A 26665-nucleotide genomic window follows, 5' to 3' on the forward strand; every position below is an offset into this window, starting at 1 on the left:
CAAGGCTCACTTTATAGCCAGTCTCCTGTTTCCCTACTAATCTGGGCAGCTAGTAACTAAGGAATAAAACAATCACGCCATAAACTGTGTATTAATCTGCCCACATGATGCAGTCCAGCTGGGCTCAGCACGCGGCCCAGGGCCTTCAGAAGATGGTCTTCTTCTAGGGAGAAGATGTAAGTGGGCCAGTGGCAGGAGTCCCACTATCAGCTGTGACCCATCAGGTCTTCAGCCATGGCCAGGAAGGAGACACCAGGTTTGTGGGTGTGCACAACAGCGTACACAGAAACTGCCACACCCACGCCCCACATACCACAGCAGGGAGGGACCATTTGTTGTCCTTAGCTTAACCTTCCTGTCATTTTCAAAAATTCTGAGCTTTGACAGAGACAGGTCTATGCAGATGCCACCCAGAAATGCCCAGCAGTCCTAAAGGGCACCTTTTAACCAACATTCCCCGCTCTTATCTGCCCCTCACAGCTGGGTGTCCTGAATGCCAGCCAGATCTCACAAATTAGGTTCATTTTCTACAGGGGAGCAGGGGTTGTGTTCGGCCACATCTCATACTGGTGTTTATTAGCCACCTGCAGGACCCTCCTTTGGCTCATGTTCATGGTGTATGACGATGCATGGAGTTTTGGGGAGAGGCGTGCTGGTTATGAATGAGTTACCATAAAATGCAAAGAACCTTCCCAACACTAAATGCTACCTGGAATGATATTTAATCTCTGAGGCTGCAGAAGACAGTCTAGAATCTTGCAGGAACTCAGTGTCGAGTCCTGGATAGTCGCGATGGATCTCTGGGCTGCTGTGCAGGTACCCAGGAGCGCCGACTGAGGGTGGTGGCACCCTGAGGACCTGCAGAATGGGAATCAGGTTCCCTGGGGTTCCAGTCTCAGTTCCACGATTAAGTGGCAGAGTGATCACGGGTGACTTGCTTCCTTTGTCCCACAGGGAGGCTCTGCTCAGACACTATCTAGATTGGAGAGCCAGTGAACAGCCAGCAGAGAATGCAATACAATCTCTGGGCTGACTTCCCACCGCTGCAAACAGAGACATTTGCAAATGACCTGCGATTACACACATACACAAGACCTCAAACAGTTCTTGAATGTTTACATTGTCTCTGTGTGGGACTCCCCCTCTCAGTGTTGACCCAGCTCTGGGTCAGCCATGTATAGTGTTGAGTTGGGGAGCAGGAACATGGGAAGAAGAGGAATACCAGAGTCCCAGATCACAGCCACAGTTTATTAAGGAATGTATGGAGCTGCCCGTGAACAAGAACTCCTCCTGGGGCAGGCGAGGTGTGTATGCGTGGCCACTTACCCTGCCTCTTCAGGCCAATGGCAGATGTCTGCTCTTAGTCCACCAAGAGGTTTAGTTCCAGCAGTGTGACTCTCACTTGGCACTGGTGACACTGAGAGGAAACGAGTTTAAAGATAGCAAACCTGCTCCTCTTGGCACTGGTCCTTGTCCAGAAAGCCTGAGCTGAGAGAGGGGTCTGGCAAGGGAAATCACACCTGTAGTTTCATGCGACATTTATTCTGATCTCCATCAATTCCAGCTGGGCTGAACTGTATCTGATTCAGAAAATCACCAAGGAGGGCAGAACTCTGGATAAAGGCTCATAGTGACATATAAGTATCTACCATGGCATACATTTTCTATCTCTCTCCCTTTCTTTGGAGAAACCCAGAGAGCAAGTACTCATTGCAGGTGCATGTTCGAACTCAAATTTCTCCTTCCCCATCTCTTGAGATGCAGAGATCATCTGAGGAGCAGCCCACATCTGGCCAAGCTTGTGTGCAAGGTGTCAGAGACCCTGAGGTGGAGCCTGGCATCTCTTCCTGGGCAACAGGGGTGCGGCTGGTGCTGGGAGCACTGGCTTCCAGTCCTACTCCTTCAGCAGTCCCAGTTTCTTCAGGGCCTCCCTTCTGTGCTCATCAGGGATGCCTTTTGGGGAGATCTTGACACTGACACAGGGGGGTCTGGGAAGCTTGTCCCGGCTCTGTCCTTGGTAGGAGAGAGGCCTGGAGCTCTGTTCCTGCTCCAGGTCGGCCAACTTGCCCACCTGGATTCCGGCAAAGTCCTTCCCGGTGCCCAGGGAAGCGGGACGGGGCCGGGAATTCCGCAGGACGCTGGGGGAGCTCTTGTCCAACAGAGAGCTCTTTTCTAGAGAAGTGCTGATTTTGGGATTGAGGTTTTTCTCAGTAGACAGGTAGCTGCTCAGCCCCACACCCGAGCGTTCCAGAGTGTTGGACTTGAAGTTCATCTGTCTCAAGCCGGGGATGTTGCTATCTTGGAGGGTTAGCCCTGAGTTTGACTTGGGCTGATTGTTTGTTCTTGAAGCCTTTGGGATCGAAATGGGCATGGACTTGGCATTGGCTGAAATCTTCCCTGGAGGAGCTTCCTGGGCAGGTGTCAAAATCTTCCCTGGGGGAGCTCCCTGAGCAAGAGCCGGAGCCTTCCCTGGTGCAGGTTCCCGAGTTGCTGGAGCTGTAGCCAGAGCCTTCCCTGCAGCTGCAGAGCCCTGAGCTGGAGCCAGGTCAGGAGCTGCTGTGGATGGGGGAGGGCCCTGAGCACGGGGTTCCTTGAATCTGAAGGAGCTAGTGGGCTTGCTCATGTGGAAGCCGGGCTCCTCCTGGTCCTGGGGCAGTCCCAGCTTCTCCAGCGCCTCTCTGCGGGCTTTCCTCTGCTCTTGTAGTGAAGACATGCCCAGCCCAGACTCTCCAGGCGCAGCCTCAGCATGGCGGGATAGCCAGCTCTGGGGCTGGTTGTGGAAACTGCTCCGGCTGCTCTTTAGAACAATGTTAGGTGGCAGCTTTCGGGGCTTAGGGGCTGCCAGGGGAGCTGGCTGGGCACTCAGATCACCTCCTGATGTCAGGGGTCCTGAGTGCCCTGTGGGGCCTTTCTCATTGGCCTTCTGGGACATGGCTTCTTCAGAGGTCTCCTCTCTCTTCTGGGGGTGGGACAGCAGCGTGTGGAGTTGGGATGCGTCGCGTGGCTCTTCCGGCTGCTTGGACAGGTGCTCTTCCACACTCTGTTCTGGTTGGGAGTCCCGGAAAGCCTCCGGTGGGGGGATGATAGCCACGTCCAAACCGAGGACAGCCTCCTGGGGGCCAGCAGGAGCTGGTCTGCGCTCACCACACTGGCTGTCCTGCTGTTTGTCTGCTCCAAGCCCCACAGGTTCTCCAGGGATGTGGCTGTTTGGCTGGCTGCTGCTGCTGTTCCGGAGGTTCTGGTTTCTGCCAATATTTCGGGGGAGGCTGTAGGAACCAGACCTGAGGCCCAGACCTTGGGGCTCAGGAGGACAGAATGAGCTGATCTGAGTCACGGTCCTTGGCTCTGGATTTTGCTCTATGGTCGTCTCTTTCGGATGTCCTGTGCAGTTGAGGAAGAGGCAACAAAGAACAGACAACAGAGGTGAGAGCCTTGCTGCAGAAAGAAAAGCAAATACTTCCTGAACTCCGATCTCTAACGAGTAACAAATGGGCGTCATTTTGTTTGGTTAAGTTTAGTTGTGTTGGCTTTTAAAGGGGCAGCACTCAGTACGTTATTTTCTCAAGAACTAATTTTTCACAATAGTTGGGAAGTAGCCCTCTGACTGCTCCCAATCCTTGACTTGGGGTCTCCAAGATGCATTGCAGGTGGACATAGGGTTGAGACAGTTTACTCTATCTATCTGCAGCTCTTGTGAGGCAACTTATGAACAAGTGACTTGCTCTTAAATTCTAACTTCTACTTTGTCTTGTCAGCACCTAGACAGGCACATAACAGGTACAGTGACCCTGAACCACAAAGTGGCATGGTTCCTTTCTTTCTAGCAAGCTATGCAGACACCTTAGCCTCACTGGGCCAGCGAGTCAGCTTTTAAGAGCAGTGGGGACCAATGTGCCCACTCACTGTTCTATCTCCAGGGAGAGCCTAACACACGATCAATAAATATTTGTCAAGTGAGTGAGTAAAGGATTGCAGCCCTGATATGAGGCACACGGTCTGTGGGAGCAAGGTGCTTTCCATACCCTGGGCTGCATGGCACCTACTCAAGGCCACCCTGTGTGCTGCTGTGTCCCCTTCTCATGTGCTGCACACCTCTGGCTCTCGGCCCTCTCCACCAAGGCCTCAAGGTGCCACCCACTGGCACAGGGGAACCCTTCCCTCTTCTTATCTCCTGAAGCCTTGTCCTTTGCTGGGTCACCCAGATTAGTTCCATGGCCTGACTTAGTCTGTCCAGGGCCAGCCACTTAGACCTCCACGATTCGTTTACGTCTTTAGTCGTCTCTGCTAGAATTTTTTTCCATGGAGAACAGGAGCTACTTCAAGCCATTTCCATCCCAGATCTCTGATACTGTCTAAAAAGATCGGAAGCTGGCTTGTCAGCATTGCTTCTCTCCTTCCATGGACTTTCTTTAGGCCAGGAAAGGGCACTTTGATCCTTTTCCTGTCCATGACCCTCAGAACAGAGGTAAAGAGTGGCCAGAAGGAAGTGTTCAGCTTCTAGATATCTTCAGATGTGTTGTCTCAGACAGTCTGGCTTACCCTTGGGTGCAGGCTGGCTTTGAGGCAGCACTAGGAGGCCTCGGGGTGTTGTAACAGGCTCAGACTCATCGGTGGACAGTCCGCTATCAGTTTCTGTGTCCAATGAGCCGATTGTCTCCTCCAGGAAGAGCAGACATTCCTTCTCCTCGGCTGACAGGAAGTCGTAGCTGCCGTCACTCTGTGTGGAGAAGGAGCTGTGAGAGGGAGGTCCCTCTGCAGAAACTGGCGGAGTCCAAGAACCACCCTGCCGTAGCGAAGGAATGCTGAAGAGCTGGAAGCTGTCCGCAGAGCTACCCGCAAACCTGTTGGAGGTGCTTCCTGAAACTTCAACCCCAGGGAAATTTGGAGAGTGGCAGGTTGTGGGTCTACTAACACCCAGCCCGGCTGGCTGGGCAGGCATGTATAAGGGTCTTCCCTTTGCTCAGACCTGGGCTTGAGTTCAGCAGCCTAGGGTTTTCATTCCAATTGCTTTGTGTGAACTTTGTCAAGAGTTTCACTGTGCTTAGCTCTAAATCATATAGACAACACTTTGACTGAAACTTGAATAGTCTTGCTTGTAACTTTTCAAAGGACTTTTACACACTTGATTTGATATTTCAATGTCAGGATAAAGACAAACAGTTGCAGCCAAGTACCAGCTGTCAGACTAATGGGAACAGCAGCTTGACTAGCTACAGAAACATTTCAGCTAAATAATTTGTACTTGACTTTGAAAGAAATTCCACACAAGCTTTTTTTTTCCTTGTATTTACTTTCTTGATGGCATTTGGCTCTGGCTAACGTTCAAATAAGTGTGCATTTCTTTAGCAAATATTAACTGAAGGGGAAGGTGAAGAAACTGGGTGGTACAAGGGAGGGAAGAGTAACTTTGCATTAGTTATTAAATAGACATGAAAGTAGGATATTTATTTTAATAGAAAGCACATAGGGTCTTTGGAAATGATGTTAGGATCAATGATGATGAGGAGTCTTCCCATGTTCTCTCAGGCCAAGAAGGCTGATGGCATAGTTACTCTTTGAAGGAGCTTGAAAGAAAGTCAAAGGACAATGTAAGAAATTGGGAATGTAAGAAACTCAGCCGGAGCTTTTCTCTCTCCTTCTATGCTCTGGAACACTTTTATGGCCAGCAAATGCTTAGAGACAGTCCTAAAAGTATCTTGGAGGGATGGGAGAAGGCTGTTGAATAACCCCTTTAAGTTGTTCCTGCCCCTTAGAGAGTCACCTGTCAGCTGACCCACAGAAGTCTGTATGTCAGGGAAAGTCCCAAAGATAGCCCCTGGAAGCCTGAAGCCGACTCAGAGTTACTTGAGCAAAGATCTTTTTTATTGCCCTATTTCTTCTAAAATAGCCTGGTCATGCCTAAGCCAACTCAGAGTTTCTTTTGTGGGTGACTCACTTTGAACACTCTTAATTGGCAGATGATGGCATGTGACTATTCATACTGGCCTCAACCTCAAAGAATCAGGAAGGAAGTCTGTCTGGGTCCACCATCTAGAGTCAAAAAGAAAGTATGTATGGGTTGCCTACACTTTGGATTTGTGTATGTGTGTGTGTTGTGTGTGTGGCTTTTTCCACTCCACTTTTATGTATCAAAATTCAAAGGCAATGGTAAATATCTTTGACAGTCAGTACAGACTCTACTACTCAACATCAGTATCTCTACAGCAGAATCATAATCCTTAACTTTTCAAATACCTCCATAGGCTAGCAATCAAGTCTAAATTCTCCAATGGTTGTCATGTATATAAAGAGGCTGAACAACAAAGACATGCTTTCATCTGGACACAGAACAGATTTATTCTTTCTCTCCAGGCTGAAACTAACCAAGATTTAGATTCATGCCTAGAAAAATTACAACTGATTACACATCTCTCACAAATAAACACAGTGACTGCCAGACCGTTGTCTGCTCCAACTGGGCTGTTCCTTTCCTACGTGGAGGTATGGGTCAACTGCTTTACAAGCATCTCATTTATCCCCTCTGAGAACCCTACAGGTTAGGGGTGTATATCAACCCCATTTCAGAAGGGAAGACACTGAAACTTGGAGACACTGAGTAATTTGCCCCAGGTCAGGCAGCTTTACCTAAGGGCAGGGAAACCAGATGTGTTTGACTTGAATCCTTGAGGAAGACAGAAGGAACACTGGGACTGCGGCACACAGCTCCAAGAAGCTGCATGCTACAGCAGGGATCCCTATCCCACATCCACCGTGAACTCCGATCACGGCCCATTCTCTCTCAGCACAGACCTCTCACCCAGTGCAAACGAGAGCTGGGGGAAAGATCTCATTTGTCCTGTTGCCCTCTGAGGCTACCGCACCCTATTCTTTATGAAATGAGGGGTGACTCATAGGCACAGAGCACCCTCTGATTTTGTGATTCACTCGCTGATGAGGAGGATGAAAGAGAAGGTGCAGTGAGTGATGACGGGTGGCAGAGCAGGGCAGGACGGGGCAGGGCAGGGCAGGGCAGGGCAGGTGTACGGCAAGCGGACAGGCTGCGGGAGGGAGAGTACGTACAGATCCCGAGCGGGTGGAGGTGGTGCTCATCATGCTGTCGCAGCTGCCGACGCGGGTCACAGGTTCCAAGCCAGGCCCTGCTGGCCACAGTTCCCTTTCGGGCATTGCCCGAAGCAAGGCGCAGGGGTGGCAAAAGGGGCTCCCAGAGGGGAAGCGAAGGGAAGTGAAGAATGTCGCAAGCCGGGCCTGAAAAGAGAAGATCAAAGCCACGTATGAGCCAATGCTTCTGCAAGGCTCTTGCCCAGGCCCCGGGGCAGCACAATGGCAAGGGCATCAAGCAAGCAGAAAGCGGGAATGGGGGCTGTGAACAGCTGCGATCCCCACCCCCAGCTGCATAGCATGAAGGACGCACAGGCCGGCTCAGATGCATGCAACAGGACACACTTGAGTGTAAGAGGCAGTTTAGCCAGAGAGCAGCTGCTGTCACTTCTCTGAGTTTTTTCCTCTGAAACAGCTTAACCTACACTTCTATGACCATAAAAAATACATATTAAAGGGCTTGAGAACTGAGGTTCTGTAAGTAGTTGTGTCTAAATTCATGTCCCACTCCAGCTGTTTACATATGCGTGACTTCGGCCAAATTACTCTTGGGGTCTGTTTTTCCTTATTGAATAGGGTTAATGAGAGAATGAAATGAGATGCCATTTAGTTGGTAGTAAGTCCTCCAACATTTAATGAATAAGCCAATAACTACCTTTCTTGTAAGAAGAAAAAGATAAGAGCCTTGGAGGCTCAAATTACATTAAGCAAAGGAAACCAGAGTTTAGAAAAGAAGGGTTCTGGTTAAATGAGAGAGAGGTTAAATGACCTCAAAGGGTCTTTGTGAAAATACAATATAATGGACTATTCCGTGCAAAACTCAGTCCATGGCCCAGTATTTGTCAGCTGCGATCATAAGTCAACACCCTCAATACCATTCCAGCCACCACCACCATGGCTATTGCCATCTCCATAGCCTGGGACACATGAACAGGGCACCTGCAGTGTTTGACACACACAAGCCCACTTTCCCTCTGGCATGCCAGCTCCTGGGTTGCTGCTGCCTGTGAAGTTCTCAAGTCAAACCATGTAGCTTCTTCCTGGCTCCAATTCCTAAGGGAAAGCAAACTGAGGGGAAGCAAGCTCAAACTCCTGAGGGAAACCCCAAGGATTTTCTTAATTTGTGTATGGGGAACACTCTACCAGGCCATGATGACTCTCCTATGTTAAAATTGAAAATTTGAAAGAATTTAGAATAAAAAGCAGTTCCAAGGTAAAACGGAGACATAGGTAAGACCTAGAATTATAATACAATTTGTCTAATTTTGAATATATATTGTTCCAGAAATACCAAGCTACACTTTCCATAATCTTTCTCCACCCTACTAGTACTGGGCAATATGTCACATTAAAAAAAAGGAATTCTAGGGCCAGCACTGTGGTGAAGCAGGTAAAGCTACCACCTGCAGCATCAGCATCCTGTATGGGTACTGGTTTGCACCCTAGTTACACAACATCTTATCCAGCTCCCTGATAATGAACCTGAAAAAGCACTAGAAGTACTTGGGTCCCTGTACCCATTTGGGAAATTCAGGATACACTCCTGGCTCCCAGCTTCTACGTGGCTCAACCCCAGTCATTGCACCCATCTGGGGAATGAATCAATGGATGGAAGATTTCTCTGTCTCTCCCCTTTCCCTCTCTGTAATTCTGTCTTTCAAATAATAAATAAACCCTAGTTGCAATCTGGTGACACAGGGTTTAGATGCCATAGTGATAGCCCCTTGGCCTTTGTAAGTCTAGTGCCAAAGTCAGGATCGAGTGAGGGTGGGTGAGCCTTCTTCCAGTGCCATGGTGCTGGTGAATACAGGGCTTTGCAGAGTGCCTCTTCTGCTTGGGAGAAATCCCTCAAGTGGGGTAGGTCACTGGGACAAGATTTATTTGGTTCATCAGGGTCCAGAGCTTCCCAAGGGTCAAGAGGAGACTAGAGGGGCCAGACACCAGATGAGTCCAGTGGAAGCTCAGTGCTGGATGAGATGGCATCTTAGCTTCTCTATGAGATTAGTCCCCCAACACCCAGAACCTCAAGAAACAGGAAGATGAGAAATCACGCGGACAAAGTTCAGTCATTTCAGCTATGCACTCCATGGATGACTGTTCAGGTTCGGAGAGCCACGGCCCATTCCAGCCATTCTTTAGGGTTTAGGCCACTAAAGCAAAGGTAATCCTGAGCACCCAGCCTGTGCACACAGAAGGCACTCAAGCAATGCTAGATAAAGAAACGTGTCACTTGTTCTAGTGTCTGTTGGGCGGAGCAGTTGGAAGACTTCTTGGCTTCTGACCTTTTAACTGCAAACTTTTTCCTAAATATTCTATTTCTCAAAGAATACATGGAAGGTGGGCAAGGCTTCCAGTTAAACTGGCACTTCCGAGCCCCTTACAGGAGATGGTAGTACAAATTGTGTAGATAAAGACATTCTTTTCAAGAGGTCAATGTAGACCAAGGGTCTGGTCTTTGTCCCCTATTTTCTGTGAAATAGAGTGTTTAATATTTAAAGTGATTCACTGTCATTAAAATAAGACTTTCTATGAATGGATGAGCAGATGCAGTCTTACTTTCAGAGAAAATGGCTGCCTGTGTTCACACTTTTACAGGAGGTAGCTAGCTCTCTTCTGCCTAGGAAAGCCTGGCACTCTCTCCCTTCAGGATCTAGGGTGCCCTGAAGCAGACGGAAGAGAGACAAACACAGCATAGTGTAGCTTACAGAGGGTCTTGGGTGTGCTCATTGGATCTGCAGACTAACCTGGAAACACAGGCACCATGTGACATTGGCTTTACAGATGACCCAGACCTGCATGTATAGGGTAGCCTGTGGGTCCCAGCCCCCATCTGCCTCGAAGGTCTCTTAAGGACTGACCAGGTGCAAGAGAGTTGCGAACTTCAAGCGTCACTGGCCACCCCTGACTAAATAGTAAAAGCCCAAAGACCACCCCTTCTCCTTCATCTTTATACCTTGGTCACTGCAAGCCATCTGGTTTAGCTTTACATTTCCAGGTCAGTTTATTGCCTGGAACAACAAAGAATATTTTCAGAGTAAAGAAATAACATCAAATGCCACTGAAGTGCACGTCATCAGACATGACCAAATCACTACAGAGATGAGCCAAAGCTAACCTGAACCAAAGCTAAGCTAACTCCCAGGTACCAGCACCTCACCCCCATGTCCGGCTTTCTGAGTCTAAGAGTTTGGATGGTAATAAAGTCACTGCTTCCTCCCAGCCTTCCACCCTCTCCTACTTGCCCCGGCTGGACCTGGATGTGTATTTCCTTCCACTGACTTTATAGACCTTGAAACTTGAGAGATGTTTCTAATCTGATAAACAGTCCAAGAAGCAAGTCAAACACTCAAGGTGAGAATCTTGTATCTTCTAACCCTTGACCTTCTGGGGGGGAATTGAAGAGGAGGAGGGAATGGGTTAAAAATTCGCACAGGCTATTGTCAGGGCCACCCATCCAAAGGGGTATTAAATATTAACTACTCTACTGAAGCCACTCAAGCCTTGCAACAGAGTAAATAAATCACATGTGGATTTTCAAATGGGGGAGCACAGTGAGTGGCCTGAACTCCATCCAGTTGGCTAAAACAAAACCAACCAATGCCCTCTTTATCATCTTCCTCCTGTGGGTACAACCTCATGGCTTCCAAGAGCTCAGCTCTCTGTCTCCTCAGAGAGGCTGCCTAGATCTCTCAGGCCAAATGCCTCTGCTTTTCATGATGTCCCAGAAATGTGCCTTGGGCTACAGAACATCTAAGAATAATGCCGGGAAGATCAAAATTTGCACTATGGGTCTCTCTTCCTCTGCATGAACATGTTTGTGTGTGTGTGTGTGTGTGTGTGTGTGTATTAAGGCAACATTTGAATCTTCTCTGTTTCCAGTGCGTTGGAGGCAAGGCACGGACAGAACTAGTAGCTGCACACAAGAGCTGTGTCACTGGTGTATTTTTGGGGAGAAGTCCTCTATCGATGGTGGCCACAGGCACTGTGTGCTCTGTGGGTGAAGCTAAAGCCTGAAGCTTCAAGTTGCAGGATCAGAAACCCAACCTACTCCTCCCGATTGAGTATGCCAGGACCTTGAGAGTGAGGCCCTGGGGTCTTTGTCTCTGCAGCAGGAGGAAAAGAGGCGACATCTCGAGTCACAGTGCTGACCCACAGGACACATCACAGAGCACTGAAATGAGAACTGGACAGCACTTGCACCACTTGTAGCTTCCAGCTGACACAATTGGGGGAAAACACAGCAAACTCATCACCCATGTCAGTTTCTTCTCTTGGTGGATTCTGCCATGCTACCTTGGCCTGAATCCCACTTGGAGCCCTAATCAGACTTGACATGCTGCCATGAAATATGACTGTGTCAAAGTTGGCATAGTTAAACAGCTTTGTGTTTGCCAGTGTCTGTGTCTCTTAACAGGCAAAGTCAGAAAATCAATTAAATTAAATTAAACGTGACTAAATAGCTGGATTGCCCAAAGATGGACTGGTAGCTTGAGTTGGAGCTTTCCCAGTGTGTGTGAATTTCCCGCCCTCTAACAAACAACCAAGTACAGCTCACACCTCACACACCTGTCCGCAGGTAGCTCCACTGCTGAAATGTCCCGACACTACACTCATTGCTTAGATAAAGGTAGACACTGAGTTGTTCAAGTGAAGGAGCATTTCTGTTTCAGTTGCAATGGGAAGTTCTTCACTCACCTGGCGAACCATGCCTGATCTGGACTACCTCTATTTCCTTCATGAGCACAACTCGGTTTCACTTCCTCAGGGATGGAAATTTCCCAAAGAAACCTATTTACTTCTCTTGCCATTTGCTCAATAGGTTTTCTCAACCTAAATCGCTAAGTGAACAGGATGAGTCCCAGCCCTAGAATCCACAAAAGTACTGCAGTTTCAACAAGTTCCCAACCTCCCAGACTTAGAAACTTGCGGAGCAGATTGGAGAACCCCTAGCTGAGGACTCTCCCTTTCCCCCTGAAACCCTCCTCGCTGCAGAACAAGCAATAGCTGGTTAGTGGTTAACTCACCTTCACTGGGGAGGGGACTGAAGAGAGGAAAGGAATACCCTTTGGTTTCAAAGGGCGGAGATGGAGACAGAGACTGGGTCCCCTGCCTCCTGCTGTTTTCTTCTTTTGACCTCCTCTGTCTTACCTAGACAGGTAAATTCTTCGCAGGAGCTGCCTCACCCCACCCTGCTGCTGACTCCCAGCCAATCCCAGCTTCCCCTGCCCAAGTCTCATTCCAGCTGTTTCTCCCGGGAGGGTGTGGGAGGGGAATGGGCAGGGCGGTGCTGCTTCCACTCAACCAATCGCCTCTTGACCCCTAGCCCGCTTAGAGCCAATGGAGATAGTTTAGGAGAAGGAGGAGGAGCCAGTATGAGCTGAGACTGGGAGAAAGGAGGGCTGACAGGGAATGTGGGGGCCAAAGGCACTTTTTCTTTAAACTCTAGTGGTAAAGGACAGTCTACTTGGTCGAGTGCTCCGCTGTGGGTCTGTGTGCAACTGTTTCTCCCACGCGGAGCCAAGCATTCCTGGGAATTCTCCAGGTAAATCCTTCTGTGGTGGATTTTGTCACCAAATTTTCTGGCTGCGCAGAGCTCCCTCCATGCAGCCTTGCCCAGCAGCAGCCCCGTAGTGTCCGTCTTACAGCCAGGGAGGCTGCAGTGGGGCTGCCCGTCCCCTAGCTCTCGCCATCAGCTATTCCAGGCTCATTTTCTACTGGGGAGAAAAGAATCCCTTTTGTCTCCTGAGAGGTCCCTGAGCTGATCAAAGAGGGACCCCGGAGAATGTCCAACGAGGGAACACACACAGTGTTGTTTGGGTTTCTGGTTTCTTGGGCTATTCACGGAAGCCTTCAACGCGTCCTAATAAAAACAAAATAACCAGTTTAGCAACTCCTTTCCTGGGCAGACTTTTGGCACCTGTAGGGAGAAGAATCCACTGCTTTCAGGAAGATCTCTTCCTCCACATATGCGGTCTCTCTGGCCGGATAGGCGTTTTCCCGGGAGCTGGTTTTTCCTGCATGTAAATTATTCCCATACCCATCAGCTTTCCAGAGATTTCACTTGTTCACATGAAAAGAGTAGGGAAAAAATGAAAGGAACTCAGGTAACAATGCCAAAATGTATTAAACTGTAAATATTTCATGTTTGTTTCAACTTCAACAAGGGCGGTATTAATGCCTACATGCTTAGGGTTAAATAATTTGAGCAAGATCGTGTAGCTGAGAAGTGACCCAGCAGCGATTTTCCAAAGCTGGCAAAGTTATCAACATGATACCAATCTGCCTTTGTTTTGGAAAAAAAAAAATCCCAGTGGGAAATATGAAATGTAACAATTTGCAGGTCTGCTTCTAATCATTAGCTTCATCCTTTCCCATTTTGTGTCTGGCTTGTAGCTATTTATGTTTTAAAACAAGCTGACACACGGCTTTCATCTTTTCTCTTTGTGTGATCACAGCTGGGTAGAAAATAAGAAGTGCAGTGAGCCATTGGCCAAGGTGAAGAAGAGGTAGAGCAGGACTAAGGAGAGGAGGAGGCAGTTGGAGGCGCCTGGGACAGCCAAATGCAGGTGACAGGGCTGAGGGAGCCTTTCAGGACTCTGACCTGATGTCTCATTCACATATGTATGATGTCACAATACTAACGCAACAGGAAGAACACTTCCAAAGCACAAATTTAATGTAACTAGAGTTACACCCAAGGATGAGGCTGCTGAAGTTGATCCACCTTCATAGGTGTGTGATTTGAACATTTGCTGATAAATGAATTGACTTAGAAGCATTAACCTTGAAGAGGCTAATATTTCTGTGAACACAGTTTTTTGGTTTATAATAGAGTTAGAACAATTAGGAGGGACCCTTAACTTTTCCCAAGTAGAAACAGAAACAAACAAAATGTTTTTTTCATCCTTCCTTTTTCAGTCTTTGTTTTTTGAAAATGATGAAATATTTCAGCCATAACACCACTGTACTCAACACCCAGTTCAGTAAATAAAATGTCACGGTTGTAGTGGAAGTCTCCACACCCCTACTCTACATCCAAACACACATCCTAGCTACTACAAAGTGTTATCTTGAATTTGATGCTTCGCATTCTCCATGCCATTAAATGATTTCCCCTGGAATCTATCTCATTTTGACTTTGCTTTATTTTTGGCTTAGAAAGAAAAACCAAGCTGCTAAGCTTCCGAGAAACCTGAGGAGGAAGCCTGAACTACAAAGAGGGATGCCCTGGTTGATACAGGTCAGCGCTGGAGGGAAGTGTGTATCTTTGTATATGAATTCCTGTTTGATGATCCGTCTCTGAAACCTGGAGGCAGCCTGGCTCGCCTGACTCATCCCTCCCCCGATTCTGCCACCTTGCAGGCTGTTGTGGCACAGTCACCTTCATGGCTGAAGAGGCTCATTTGCTTCCTTCCCCAGTATGACCTCTCTCCCACTGAGTCACACACATGCATGTGCACATAACACTACCCACAACAATCTTTGGCCAGTCTGTCTTCTTTGGGTCCCGTATAACGTTGCAAAAACAGTTAGGGGCCTCCATTCTAACCATTCTAGACACAGTCATTCACATTCAGTCACTTCTTCTAATCAGTGACCTTCTTCCTTTCCTCTCCTAAAGGAAAATCATGTTACTTTGAACATAAACCAACACATCCCTAGGCCATGATGTTCATAGTATTTTCTGTTGAAGTACTAATATTTCTGGGTATGACGTCTTAAATATTGGGGGAGGAACAATTTTATTTCATTAGTAACTATAGGTTCAAGGGTTTGCTTTAGTTAAAGAGAAAATGGCTAGGGAGGGGTTTGAATGTGGGTATTTATAATTTGACTATAAGTCATGGGATTGATAGGCCAGAAAGAGATCACCGAGTTCTTACCAAAATCCAAATCATATTTGTGTTAAACCTAAAACAATTAAATGGGAACTAAAGGGTATAATTGTGTTTGGATGAAGAAATTCTGAAATTTCTCAATTATTCAGTAGTTTCTGGGAGTAGGCTTTTCTTTCCTTCCTTTTTGAGAACATCCCTTTGGTCTACCTGTCGTGGACGTTAGGAGAACAGAGTCGTCCTTTTCCTTCCAGTGCTGTTCTGAGTCCTGGTTGCTCCAGTTCTGATCCAGCTCCCTGCTGCTGCACCTGGGGAAGCACTGAAAGACTGCCCAAGTCCATGTCTCTGAGCCCCCATGGGAGACTTGGGTGAAGCTCATTGCTCTGACGTGAGCCTGGCAGTTACGGAGTGAAAAGCAGATGGAAGATCTCTCTCTCTCTCACTCCTGCCCTGTGAAAATCTGTAATAAAATAAATAAAATAGATTATTTAAAAAAATAAGTGGCATGTATATATCGTTAAATCCTTACCTTACAAGCGCTGGGATCCCATACGGATGCTGTTTATGTACCAGCTGCTTCACTTCCCATCCAGTTCCCTGCCTGTGGCATGGGAAAGCAGTAGAGGATGGTCCAAAACCTTGGGACTCTGCACCAAGATGCGAGACTCAGAAGAAGCTCTTTGCTCCTGGCTTTGGATCAACTCAGCTCCCGCCGTTGTGGCCACTTGGGGAGTGACCCAATGAATAGAAGATCTTTCTCTGTATCTCCTTCTCTCTGTAAATCTAATCTGCTTTTCCAATAAAAATAGATAAATATTTAAAAAAAACTTCACTTATGGAAAACATTTGAAACAATTTTTTAAAATATTAAGGATTAAGATTTTAAAAGCCCGTTATGTTGGTGGATAATCCCTCTGATAGGTCTACAGTTTTGCTTTCTGTTTTTCCTGACAGCTTGTCCTTTGGCATCCTTTGCACTTCTAAAATTTTATTTTATTTTGTTTATTTATTTAGAATAAACGGGTATTAGGCCATCAGGATTGCTGTCAGAGGTTTTGAATTTGGGATACTATAAGGGACCCAGGCTACATTATACTTTAATGCTCTTCTTGAAATATGTTGACTGATTGTCCTCTTTAAAACATCTCTACTATTACTCATGTTCTTTATTATCACGGATATCTAAAAATCATTTAATAGGTATAAGAAATCCTGTGTAATAGTCCTTAGAAAGGACTGTGGCTTATAGTAAATAGACAAATGGAAAGGTCAAAGAACATAATCAGGTAACACTTGAATCTCCTAGCGAGTTGGTAAGAGCTCTACCTAGACTCATTGGCTGAAATTGCCAGTTTAAGAATTTATTTTGGTGATCAATTGTGTGGTGAAGTGAATTAAGCCACTGCTTGTGATACCAGCAGCCCACATAGGTGCCGATTCAAGATCTGGTTGCTTTACTTCTGATTCAGATCTCCGTTAATGTTACTGAAAAAGTTGTGGCTTTGGCCTAGCGTCTCCCTGGTCATTGCAGTCATTTAGGGAGTGAACCAGTGGTTGGAGGAGTTCTTTCTCTGTCCTTCCTTTTCTCTCTATAACTCTGCCTTTCAAATAAAATAATCTTTTAGAAGAATTTGTTTTGATTCCCAAATTTTGTTAGTTCTTAAAATATTCTTTACAGAATTTGCATAAAATATACCAGCAGTATGAATTTATTGCTATTTATTTTACTTGCTATGAAAACTCATCATTCACAGTAGACAAAGCCATGGAACACAATGCAGCAACAGCTACAAGCAAGACACACTAATCAGACTGCAACCACTTGCCTCTTATCTGCTAGTGACTTCGTTTCCAGAAGTGTTAGCTTTAATCTTTGACTTCACATGTCAGCAGTTCCTGCTCTTTCTTTTGACTTAGTATTACTGGTCTCCTTCAAGCTACTAATAGCTCTTTGTCAATCCTACAACAGGCAGTTTGGTCTCACCATCAATTTCCTGTAACAGTCACAAATGGGGACTCTGTACTGTCAGGCAGCTGTCACACATTTCTCTAGGAAGCTGGACTTACCATTTCTCAGGCTACTCTTCTCTCTTTTCAACATTTTCACCTCTCTTTAACTCTCCCCATTTTTCAATAATAACTTGGCCACAAATTTTTTTAAAACATCAGTGAGAAAACAGCACTGCAGGAGCAGGAGGCCCATGCTTCCACCATCAATTTACACCTTTACATCAATTTACACCTTTACATCAATTACAACCTTCCTCTGACCTATTTTTTGGTTTCTCTTTTGGAACAATGAAATGTTCTTCCCATTGACTGCCATCATCGACATGTACTCTGGAGCTCGTCTCACTCGCTCTTCACTGAAAGAGTCTCTTCTGCATCACTCTTTTAGCTTTTCCATTCCATTCCCACCAGCATTCAAATATGTTATGATGTGGGGTGGAGGCTCTGGAACCCCTATTCCAGATTTGAGTCTCTGCTTTTCAGCTTACTGCTCTATGGCACTGGGCAAGTTATTTTACCTTTCGAACCTCAGTTATCCTGTTTACAAAACTGGGTTAGTGATACTACTAACAATAAATTATTTAATACATGTGTAGTGCTTAGAAGTGCCTGGAACACAGTAAAGACTCAATATGCATGAGTCACTGATAGTTTAAAGCTTAACAAAACTATCTTTCTTCCTTGATCCCTCATCTTTCTCTGGCTATGTCCAATGTTCTTTGTCTCCCTTTCTCAGGCATACTTCTTTTTTAAACATTATTATATATAATATAATATAATATAATATAATATAATATAATATAATATAATATATACAATATATTATATATAATATATATAAATAGAGAGAGACAGACAGACAGAGAGTGCTCTAATCTGTTGGTTCACTCCTCACATGCCCACCCCAGAGTGCCTGGGGCTGGGCCAGAGCTGAAGCTGGGAGCCAGGAACTCAGTCTGGGTCTCCCAAATGGCTGTTAAGAACCCAGTTACTGGAATCACCTCTGACTCCCATGGTTTGCATTAGTGGGCAATGGAGCTGGTGTCAGGCATTAAACCCAGGACACAGGTATCTTAACCAGAATTCTAACCACTAAGCTAAAAGGACCCAGCTCAGGCACACTTTTTGGTATTTATACTATGTTGAAATAATTTTTTACCTTTCAATCTGTCTTTTCAATTTTTAATTTACTTTTTTTCCTCACCAAAGCTACATGGTTAAAGCACTCTCTCAAAATGTTCTGAAACAATGACACCTGATAAATGGACAAATACACAATTCTATGCTCTCCAAATTCTGGCATTCATAATCACGTAACATGCTTAGATGCTGTAGCTTAATATTTCCTCTTTCTTTTTTCTGAAGGTTTATTTATTTTTATTGCAAAGTCAGATATACAGAGAGCAGGAGAGACAGAGAGGAAGATCTTCCATCAGTTGATTCACTCTCCAAGCAGCTGCAATGGCTGGAGCCGAGCTGATCCGAAGCCAGGAGCCTCTTCCGGGTCTCCCACACAGGTGCAGGGTCCCAGACCTTGGGCCGTTCTTCACTGCTTTCCCAGGCCACAAGCAGGGAGCTGGATGAGAAGCAGGGCCGCCAGGATTAGAACCGGCGCCCATATGGGAACTCGATATGTTCAAGGCGAGGACTTTAGCCACTAGGCAACCGGGCCAGGCCCTTCCCTGACTTTCTGCAAGATTAGGACTTCCCCCCACATACTGCTGTCTGTCTCTACTACCTCTGTACCTGCAGCCTCACCCACAAATGAAGATTCTTCAGAAAGTTCCTGAAAAACAAGGATTTGTAATTTGAAATTCTTTTTCTCAAAATATATTTAATTCCACTTTTCCACAAACTTTTTTTTTAAGATTTATTTATTTTTATTGGAAAGTCAGATATACAGAGAGGAGGAGAGACAGGAAGATCCTCCGTCAGATGATTCACTTCCCAAGTGACTGCAATGGGGGGACCGCAATGATGGTGCGCCAATCCAAAGCCAGGTGCCAGGAACCCCCCTCAGGCCTCCCACACGGCTTCAGGACCCAAGGCCTCGGGCCCTCCTCGATGGCCCTCCCAGGCCACAAGCAGGGAGCTGGATGGTAAGTGTGGCAGCCGGAACTAAAACCGGCGCCCACATGGGATCCTGGCGCATGCAAGGCGAGGACGCCAGCAGCTTGGCCACCGTGCTGGGCCCTCCACAAACTTTTTAATGTGCTTTCACATATATTCAATAAATGCCATACCTACCTTATAACCATACAAGAAAGTACAGGGTTTATCAAAAAGTTTTAGAAAAATGTGATCAGAAGATGTTTATTTTTGTCCAAAACAAGTTGTGCACATAAATGCAATCATGCAGTGTAAGGTCTTAGAGTAGCAGATGGCACTTTGGCGATTGGCATCTCGTATGAGTGTTGGGTCAAGTCCCGGTTGCTCCACTTCTGCTCCAGTTCCCTTCTAATGGCCTGGGAGAAGCAGCCGAAGGTGGCCTCAGCGCTTGGGCCCCTGCACCCGAGTGGAAGATTTGAATGAAGTGCCTGGGTCTTTGGCCTGGCCTAGTCCTGGCCATTGTAGCCATCTGGGGGAGTGAATCAGGGTCATATTGTCTCTCTCTCTCTCTCTCTCTCTCCCTCTGTAATTATTTCAACTACACATATAAAAATAAAGGCATATCCCAACTTTAGCATATATTGAGTCTTGACATTCCTTTTGTGGATGCATAATACTCTACTGTGCCACTGTATCATATTTTATTTATAACTCATTAGTTGGTAGGTATTTAAGCTTTTATTTGGGGTTATTAATGATGCTGCAATGCATGATGGGGTGTTTTCATGTAGATCTATATAATGTCATGAGTACTCAGTAATACTCAATAAATCCTTTCAGTCTACAAATTACCCCCCCCCCATTCAGGAATATTTTCTTGATTTGTTTCTTTGATGAGTTTCTATCTCTATTTTCTTTTTCTTTTTGGGACTTCCATTATCTGAATGGAAACTATCTGAAACTCTACTCTCTTTGCTTTACTGCACTCTGTTGTAACTTTCTGTTAATTGCATTTTTAATTTCGAAGAACTGTCTATTCTCTGAAATTTTTATTTCATTTTTTAAATTTTATAGCTGTTCTCTTACCTACTTTGCCCTTCGGCTGTTCTCTTACCTACTTTGCCCTTCGTGGTTTTTTTAAAGATTTATTTTTTTATTTGAAAGAGTTACGGGCGGGGGGAGAGATAGAGACAGAGAGAGTGAGGAGAGAGAGAGACTTGGCATCTGCTGGCTCACTCCCTACATTGGCACAACAACCAGAGCTGGGCCAGGAGGAAACCAGAACCCAGGGGCTTCATCTGAGTCTCCCACACGGGTGCAGGGAGTACTTGGGCCATCTTATGCTGTCTTCCTAGGCACATCAGTGAAGGAGCTGGTCTAAAAGTGAAGCAGCTGGAACTTGAGCCAGGAGATGCCAGCATCAATGGTAGTGGCTTAGCTGGCTATGCCACGCTACTGGCCCTTTTATGTTCCTTAAGAAAGGCTCTCTTCAGGTGTCTGATGATTTGCAGGTATCTTCTCAAGTTTTAAAATGTGGCAACACAAAGCAAAGTTCTGTCGTATTAATTGGGCTGCTTTTAACAGAGCAACACTGTAGATTGATGTAGAGCCGTTTGGGAAGTCTTTAATATTACCATCTTGAGTCTTTTCTGTGGCCCTGGCTGGAATCTTCAAAGGTTTCAGAGTTTTACAACATCCTGTCTGCAGCACACACTTCTGGCAGCTAGTGCTGCAGGAGGCTAATTGGGGAAGGCCATCTGTAGCAGCATGCAGGAAACTCACTTCTTCCCTTTAGGACAGAACCCTTCTGTATTACCCCCTCGGAGAGAGGACAGGGTAAACTCTTCAGTTACTCAGAGTGGGAGAGGCAGTTGGAGAGGTCTAACTGCTTCTTCTTCTTTTTTTTTTATTTAAGGTTTATGTATTTTTATTGGAAAGATATACAGAGAGGAGGAGAGACAGAGAGGAAGTTCTGTCCAATGGTTCACTGTCCAAGTGACTGCAATGGCCAGTGCTGAGCCGATTCAAAGCCAGGAGCCAGGAACTTCCTCCAAATCTCCCATGTGGGTGCAGGATCCCAAAGCATTGGGGTGTCCTCGACTGCTTTCCCAGGCCACAAGCAGGGTGGGAAGTGGAGCTGCTGGGATTAGAACTGGCGACCATATGGGTTCCCAGCGCGTTCAAGGTGAGAACCTTAGCTGCTAGTCCACCGTGCCAGCCCTAACTGCTTCTTAGACAATATACATCTCCTAACGAATTATTTTGCACTTTGGTTTCAAGAAATGCTAACATTATTAATTCTTGAATTTCTTTTTTTAGGGGGGTGGGAGGAGTGAGGTAGGGGATGCTCCCCAAAGTAAGCAGGGTTGCTGAGTTAGTAACTCAAATTTTTTTCTAATCTGCTATTACATCATAATTCAAAGTGTGTTGGTCAATTTTATAGGTTTAAGAAACTTGAACAGTTTACTTCCTAAATACTATGCAAATTTTGGGAGAAGTAAATCAACCCAATGAAAAGGCATTGAAGATTTATCAGCCCCAATGCAAAGTTGTTAAATCATAGTAGTAGGCTTTGGAATTTTAACACCTAAAAAGTTCTGTCTGTTCACCATTAGGACAGGTAACTGAAAGAGCCCATCTAGCCGACTCTAAGAAAGGATTCTCCAATAAGTTCTTGTGATTCACTAACGGATTATTTATGAGACACTGATTGTTAGCACCTGATCTTGTAAATGTCCCCTTCAACACTATTTTTGCTATATCTCATGGGCATTGATATTCTTGTTTGGACTCGTTTCTTCAGCACCATATGGGTCATGCAGTAGCATCATTTTCTGCAAGGTTTTAGATTTTCTTTTTGGTCACTTTAGTGATGCATTGGTCTTTGTGTAGCATGCTGTTTAACTTCACATTGATGTAAATTTTGTCTCCCTATTGTGGACTGTGTTTTTTGGCTCTGTATTTAAGGGGATATATAATAGAAGTGTAGCAGATGGGCCTGGCGCAGTTGCCTGGTGGCTAAAGTCCTTTCCTTGGAAGCGCCGGGTTCCTATATGGGCGCCGGTTCTAATCCCGGCAGCTCCACTTCCCATCCAGCTCCCTGCTTGTGGCCTGGGAAAGCAGTCGAGGACAGCCCAACGCATTGGGACACTGCACCCGCGTGGGAGACCCGGAAGAGGTTCCAGGTTCCTGGCTTCGGATCGGCGCGCACCGGCCCGTTGCGGCTCACTTGGGAAGTGAATCATCGGATGGAAGATCTTCCTCTCTGTCTCTCCTCCTCTGTGTATATCTGGCTCTAATAAAATGAATAAATCTTTAACAAAAAGATTTAATGTATTTTTATTGGAAACTCCCATGGGGGTGCAGGGTCCCAAGGTGTTGGGCCGTCCTCAACTGCTTTCCCAGGCCACAAGTAGGGAGCTGGATGGGAAGTGGAGCTGCCGGGATTAGAACCGGCGCCCATATGGGATCCCGGGGCTTTCAAGGTGAGGACTCTAGCCGCTAGGCCACGCCGCCGGGCCCATTAAATCTTAAAAAGCAAAAAGTGTAGCAGAGACTGGCATGTTCAGATGTGGAGACATAGTGCAGTGTGCATCTCTGTATCCAGACCAAAGATGGACTCCTGGTGAAACTGTAGAACATATCCTGACGGTAGGATGCTGGACTCTCTGACGTTGTCCATGCCTAAAGTGTTGGGAAACACTTTAATAGTGGAATGGTGGACTTATGAGTGTTCATGAAGGACTACTAGAGGGGAAATCAGTAGGGAGGGAGGATAGGAAATTCCAGAGCCTATGAAACTGTATTATATAATAGTAAAAAAAAAAAGGACACATTTCTATTTATTTCAATATAAACTTCTAATAGGATAGAAATTGATTGTACTAGAAATATTCAGTTACTTGAAATTTCCTTTTGGATAGTTCTGTGCAATTTCTGACAAATTCTTTCTAGTCATTTACATGCTAAACTGTTAATGAAAAAAACTGGTTATCAGTCATTGCAAGCTTGATATTTCAAATTCCAATCTTCTTTATTTTACAAATTTTATGCTAGCTGCTTCTGGATTATTATAAGCAATACATTTCCAGGGACATCTCTTTCCTTGAATGCTGGATTGGGTAATTCAGATGAACTACCCTGCTGTTAAAGAGTCAAACAGGAAAGGATTTCTAGAATGAGCAGGCTGGGATCAGGATGATGCTATTGGTCGTGTAATGCACCCAATGTGTGTGGGGGTACTATCCAGAGTGGGTGGAGGAGATGCCTCAACAGTGGTTCCAGAACAGAACAATGGGGACGGTGGTCAGAGTCCAGGGTCCACCCACTGATGGGTCCAGGTGAATCCTTGTAACCCAGGGAGCTGCACTCTAGCAACGGACTCTCTTGACAATAACCTCAGTCTCATACATATCCCTCAATTTGAAGTCATCGTGTCAATCTTCGATCCCTTCTCTCGCCTCAGCTTTTGTAGTCTTCTTCCCTTCCCATCATGTTTCAATCATTAAGACCCACATGCAAACTCGCAATACAACATGACAAACATTAACATTGTTGCTTCACTTTTTCTGATCTTTAAGATACAGCTATTTCTGCAACCCAAGTCATGTTGCCCTAGTGGGATCAGAATTAGAATTAACTTAATCAAATCCACTAAAAAGCCAAATTGTCTTCATGCTGGGCTCAATAATTGATTTAGAGTATACATGTGTGAGTATTCAATATTAGAATTTTCCAGCATGCTGTCTGAATTGTCACGGTACTATACTAATCTTTACTGAATTCCATTACCTACAAATTTAGCAACTGTCGTTACACAGATGAAAATGACTTGCAGGAGCAAAGGTGCTAAGACTGACAGCAATCAGACACCTCTCCAAGTTGATGAACGATTTATTGGTGAAGACTATTTCTCCAATTTTGTCATGCATCAGAACCACCTGTAGGGCTTGTTAATGCCGATGGCTTGGGTCTCATCAACTTCCGATTTCTGTCTCTAAGCACCTGCACTTCTAACATGTCCTCAGGTGATGTGATGATGGCCAATTCTGAGCCACAATGCCTTACGGACTTAGTTGTTCAGCAGGATACGATCACCCAGCTCAAATATTCTCTATGAGCCTCATGTCGGATTGATGCTACACACAGACTACATTATTCATTCCAATTCCATGATTCTTAAGCTTTCAATGAGAAAGAAAAAAGCAGTTTAATTTACTTGGGAAAGATTTACCGTGTTTGTTCCAAATAAGTGTCTGAATATTGATATTGTTGAAGATGAAATAAGTTCTCACCGAGGTATTTCTGTTTTCAAACACATGTAATTCTGAACAAACAAAAACTTTTGATTTTGCCCATTTTTCAGCAATCAACATTGAACATGCCAACTCTCAAGAGCCGATTTTTGAAATAAACAAACAAAAATCCTGGGCCCGAAGCAGTGGCCTAACTGCTGGGGTCCTTGCCTTGAAAACGTCGGGATCCCATATAGGCGCCAGTTCTAATCCTGGCAGCTCCACTTCCCATCCAGCTCTCTGCTTGTGGCCTGGGAGGGCAGTCAAGGACAGTCCAAAGCCTTGGGACCCTGTACTCACATGGGAGACCTGGAGGAAGTTCCTAACTCCTGGCTTTGGATAAGTGCAGTACTGGCCATTGTGGTCACTTGGGGAGTGAATCATCGGATGGAAGATCTTCCTGTCTCTCCTCCTCTCTGTATATTTGACTTTGCAATAAAAATAAATAAAAATCTTTATAAACAAAACAAAAACACCTCCCAACAAAAGGATATTTCCAGTGCTCTGGGGTATTGAGAAGATGGGAGTTTTTGGTCTAGGTTTTATGCTGCTGGTTGGGGTGGCTGGGTTCAGTACTCTAACTCCAGCTCATGTCTAGCTTCCTGAGAATGCAGAGCGTGGGAGGCTCAAGAGATTGGATCCCTGCAAGCTCCATGGAGACCTGGATTGAGTTCCTGGTTCTTGGTTTTGGCCCAGCCTAGCCCCAGCTGTTGAAGGTATTTGGGTAGTGAATCAGTGGATGGAAACTTGTTTTCAAATGCGCTAGAAAAACAAACCCTAAAACACTTTAGTGTCTAATAAATACATTAAGAACCTATCTACAGGGAAAGATGTGGGAGATTTTGTCATTTAAGTCAAAGACATCATTTGGATAACAGATGAGTGTAGCTGCTGCCTGCTGGCCTTCTGCCCAGAACCCAAAATACACTGACACAACAATGTATTCACTTGATTTATTTCTTTAAAACAAGTCACTTCATACAGCATTTAGGTATTTTAAATCATATACCTTATAAATAAAACCAATGCATCTTAATGACAATGGCAAAATTACATAGCGTTGCACAACACATCTTCCAGGTAGCAGCAGTGCATTTAACTTTGAAAAACTGGTGGCAAATAGATGAAAGAACATCCTTAAAACAAGAAAACACTGTCCATTTTTCATTGAGGATAAATATATTTCAGGCCAAGACAAACAGCTTAATTCTACTTTTCCCTCCTATTTTTCCAAGTCATTCTGAAGCCCTGGAATTGATGGTCTTTTCTGTCTTTTTTATCTAAGAACCGCCATGTCCCCTCCCCCACCCCACCTCTACTGCATTCACACACCCACTGCAGGACTTACCACACTACTCTTTATGCCTTTTAACAAACTACACACACAAACTGTATTTTAAGCTGAATTCAAAATTTTTAAAAGGGAAAAAACTGCTAAATGTATTTCCTGTAAACGATACGAGTCTTGAATGGCACCAATGAAAACTGGAAAACTGACAAGAATTAGGCCCCCTGGTCTCTTAAGTAACACAGGTATATCCTATACCTGCCAAAAAGTCAAACTAATGTAATCTTAGAAACTCTACACTTTGCTGCTTAACTACAATTGACCCCAATCATTTCTTAACTATACTGAAACTCTTACCTGTAGGTACTTTAAAAAACCCAAGTATAAAGGATATCATGGCAAAATGTATGTATTTAGGTTCCTACTTCAATGGCAAGCTTTTCCACCTACAGCCCTGCTACATTCTGTGCCAAAACACGGGAAAGGGTTAAGGTGGCACAAAGGCATTGCTTGAGAAGTTTTCTGAAAAGCCTAGTTCATGACTAGGAATGCATCAATGGGCAATTTCTTTTAATGGCATTTTATTTTTCTGCTTTCATCCTTTATTCTGAAAAACCATGGAAGAGTGTCAGTATCCTTTAAATGCCTATGAGTTAGGACCTAAGCTATTGCCCCACTATTCAGTATCAAGGTACATTTCTTTTTTTTTTTTTAAAAAGTCAAATCTGCAAAGCACTTTAAATAAAATGCTAGCAGATTCTGGGAGACAAAATAAAACTTCTTCCTACAATCAGAGAAGTTTCATATTCTTTTTATTGAATAAAATATAATGCTTCACAAGAAAACATCTTTACTAAACTAGCTTATTCAAATCAAGTGTTTAACTTCAAAATGTTGTTCTTTGTTATGACTTTTAAGGCCTAATTTAAAACTCAGCTTCTTAAAGTAAGTGTTTAGAAACAAATGAAGAATACTAAGAATCAAATTTTTAAAAAATTGTCATCTTTGTGCTATGAGGACAAGTTTGAATACTGTACTGCACAGTGAATGATAAAAGACAATCACAATAGTAAGTAACAATAATGCTAGGA

General features: G+C 45.1%; 1 protein-coding gene across 2 annotated transcripts; it reads right to left on the reverse strand.

Moving 5' to 3' along the window:
• Nucleotides 1-1227: 1227 nt before the first annotated feature.
• On the reverse strand, nucleotides 1228-12272 carry C10H1orf116 (chromosome 10 C1orf116 homolog). Of its 2 annotated transcripts, XM_004578689.2 has the most exons (4): nucleotides 12123-12272; nucleotides 7060-7245; nucleotides 4540-4717; nucleotides 1228-3381 (listed from the first exon to the last, which is right to left on the reverse strand). In XM_004578689.2, the coding sequence occupies exons 2-4, from the start codon at nucleotides 7162-7164 to the stop codon at nucleotides 1895-1897; spliced, it is 1770 nt and encodes a 589-aa protein (XP_004578746.2). In that variant the 5' UTR covers nucleotides 7165-7245; nucleotides 12123-12272; the 3' UTR covers nucleotides 1228-1894. The 2 variants fall into 2 exon arrangements, with proteins under 2 accessions (XP_004578746.2, XP_058525097.1); XM_058669114.1 differs by lacking the exon at nucleotides 7060-7245 and having other exon boundaries at nucleotides 12123-12217.
• Nucleotides 12273-26665: the final 14393 nt, after the last annotated feature.

This window comes from Ochotona princeps, chromosome 10, assembly GCF_030435755.1.
Source record: "Ochotona princeps isolate mOchPri1 chromosome 10, mOchPri1.hap1, whole genome shotgun sequence".
Lineage (NCBI taxonomy): Eukaryota > Metazoa > Chordata > Mammalia > Lagomorpha > Ochotonidae > Ochotona > Ochotona princeps.

Excerpts from the sequence above, each read along its gene's own strand:
- C10H1orf116 (XM_004578689.2), bottom strand. The coding sequence starts at position 7,164 with ATGCCCGAAAGGGAACTGTGGCCAGCAGGGCCTGGCTTGGAACCTGTG. Across the intron at positions 4,718-7,059 it reads CCTCCACCCGCTCGGGATCT|AGTGACGGCAGCTACGACTT; the intron begins GTACGTACTCTC and ends TTCTCCACACAG. Across the intron at positions 3,382-4,539 it reads AAGCCAGCCTGCACCCAAGG|GACATCCGAAAGAGACGACC; the intron begins GTAAGCCAGACT and ends TCAACTGCACAG.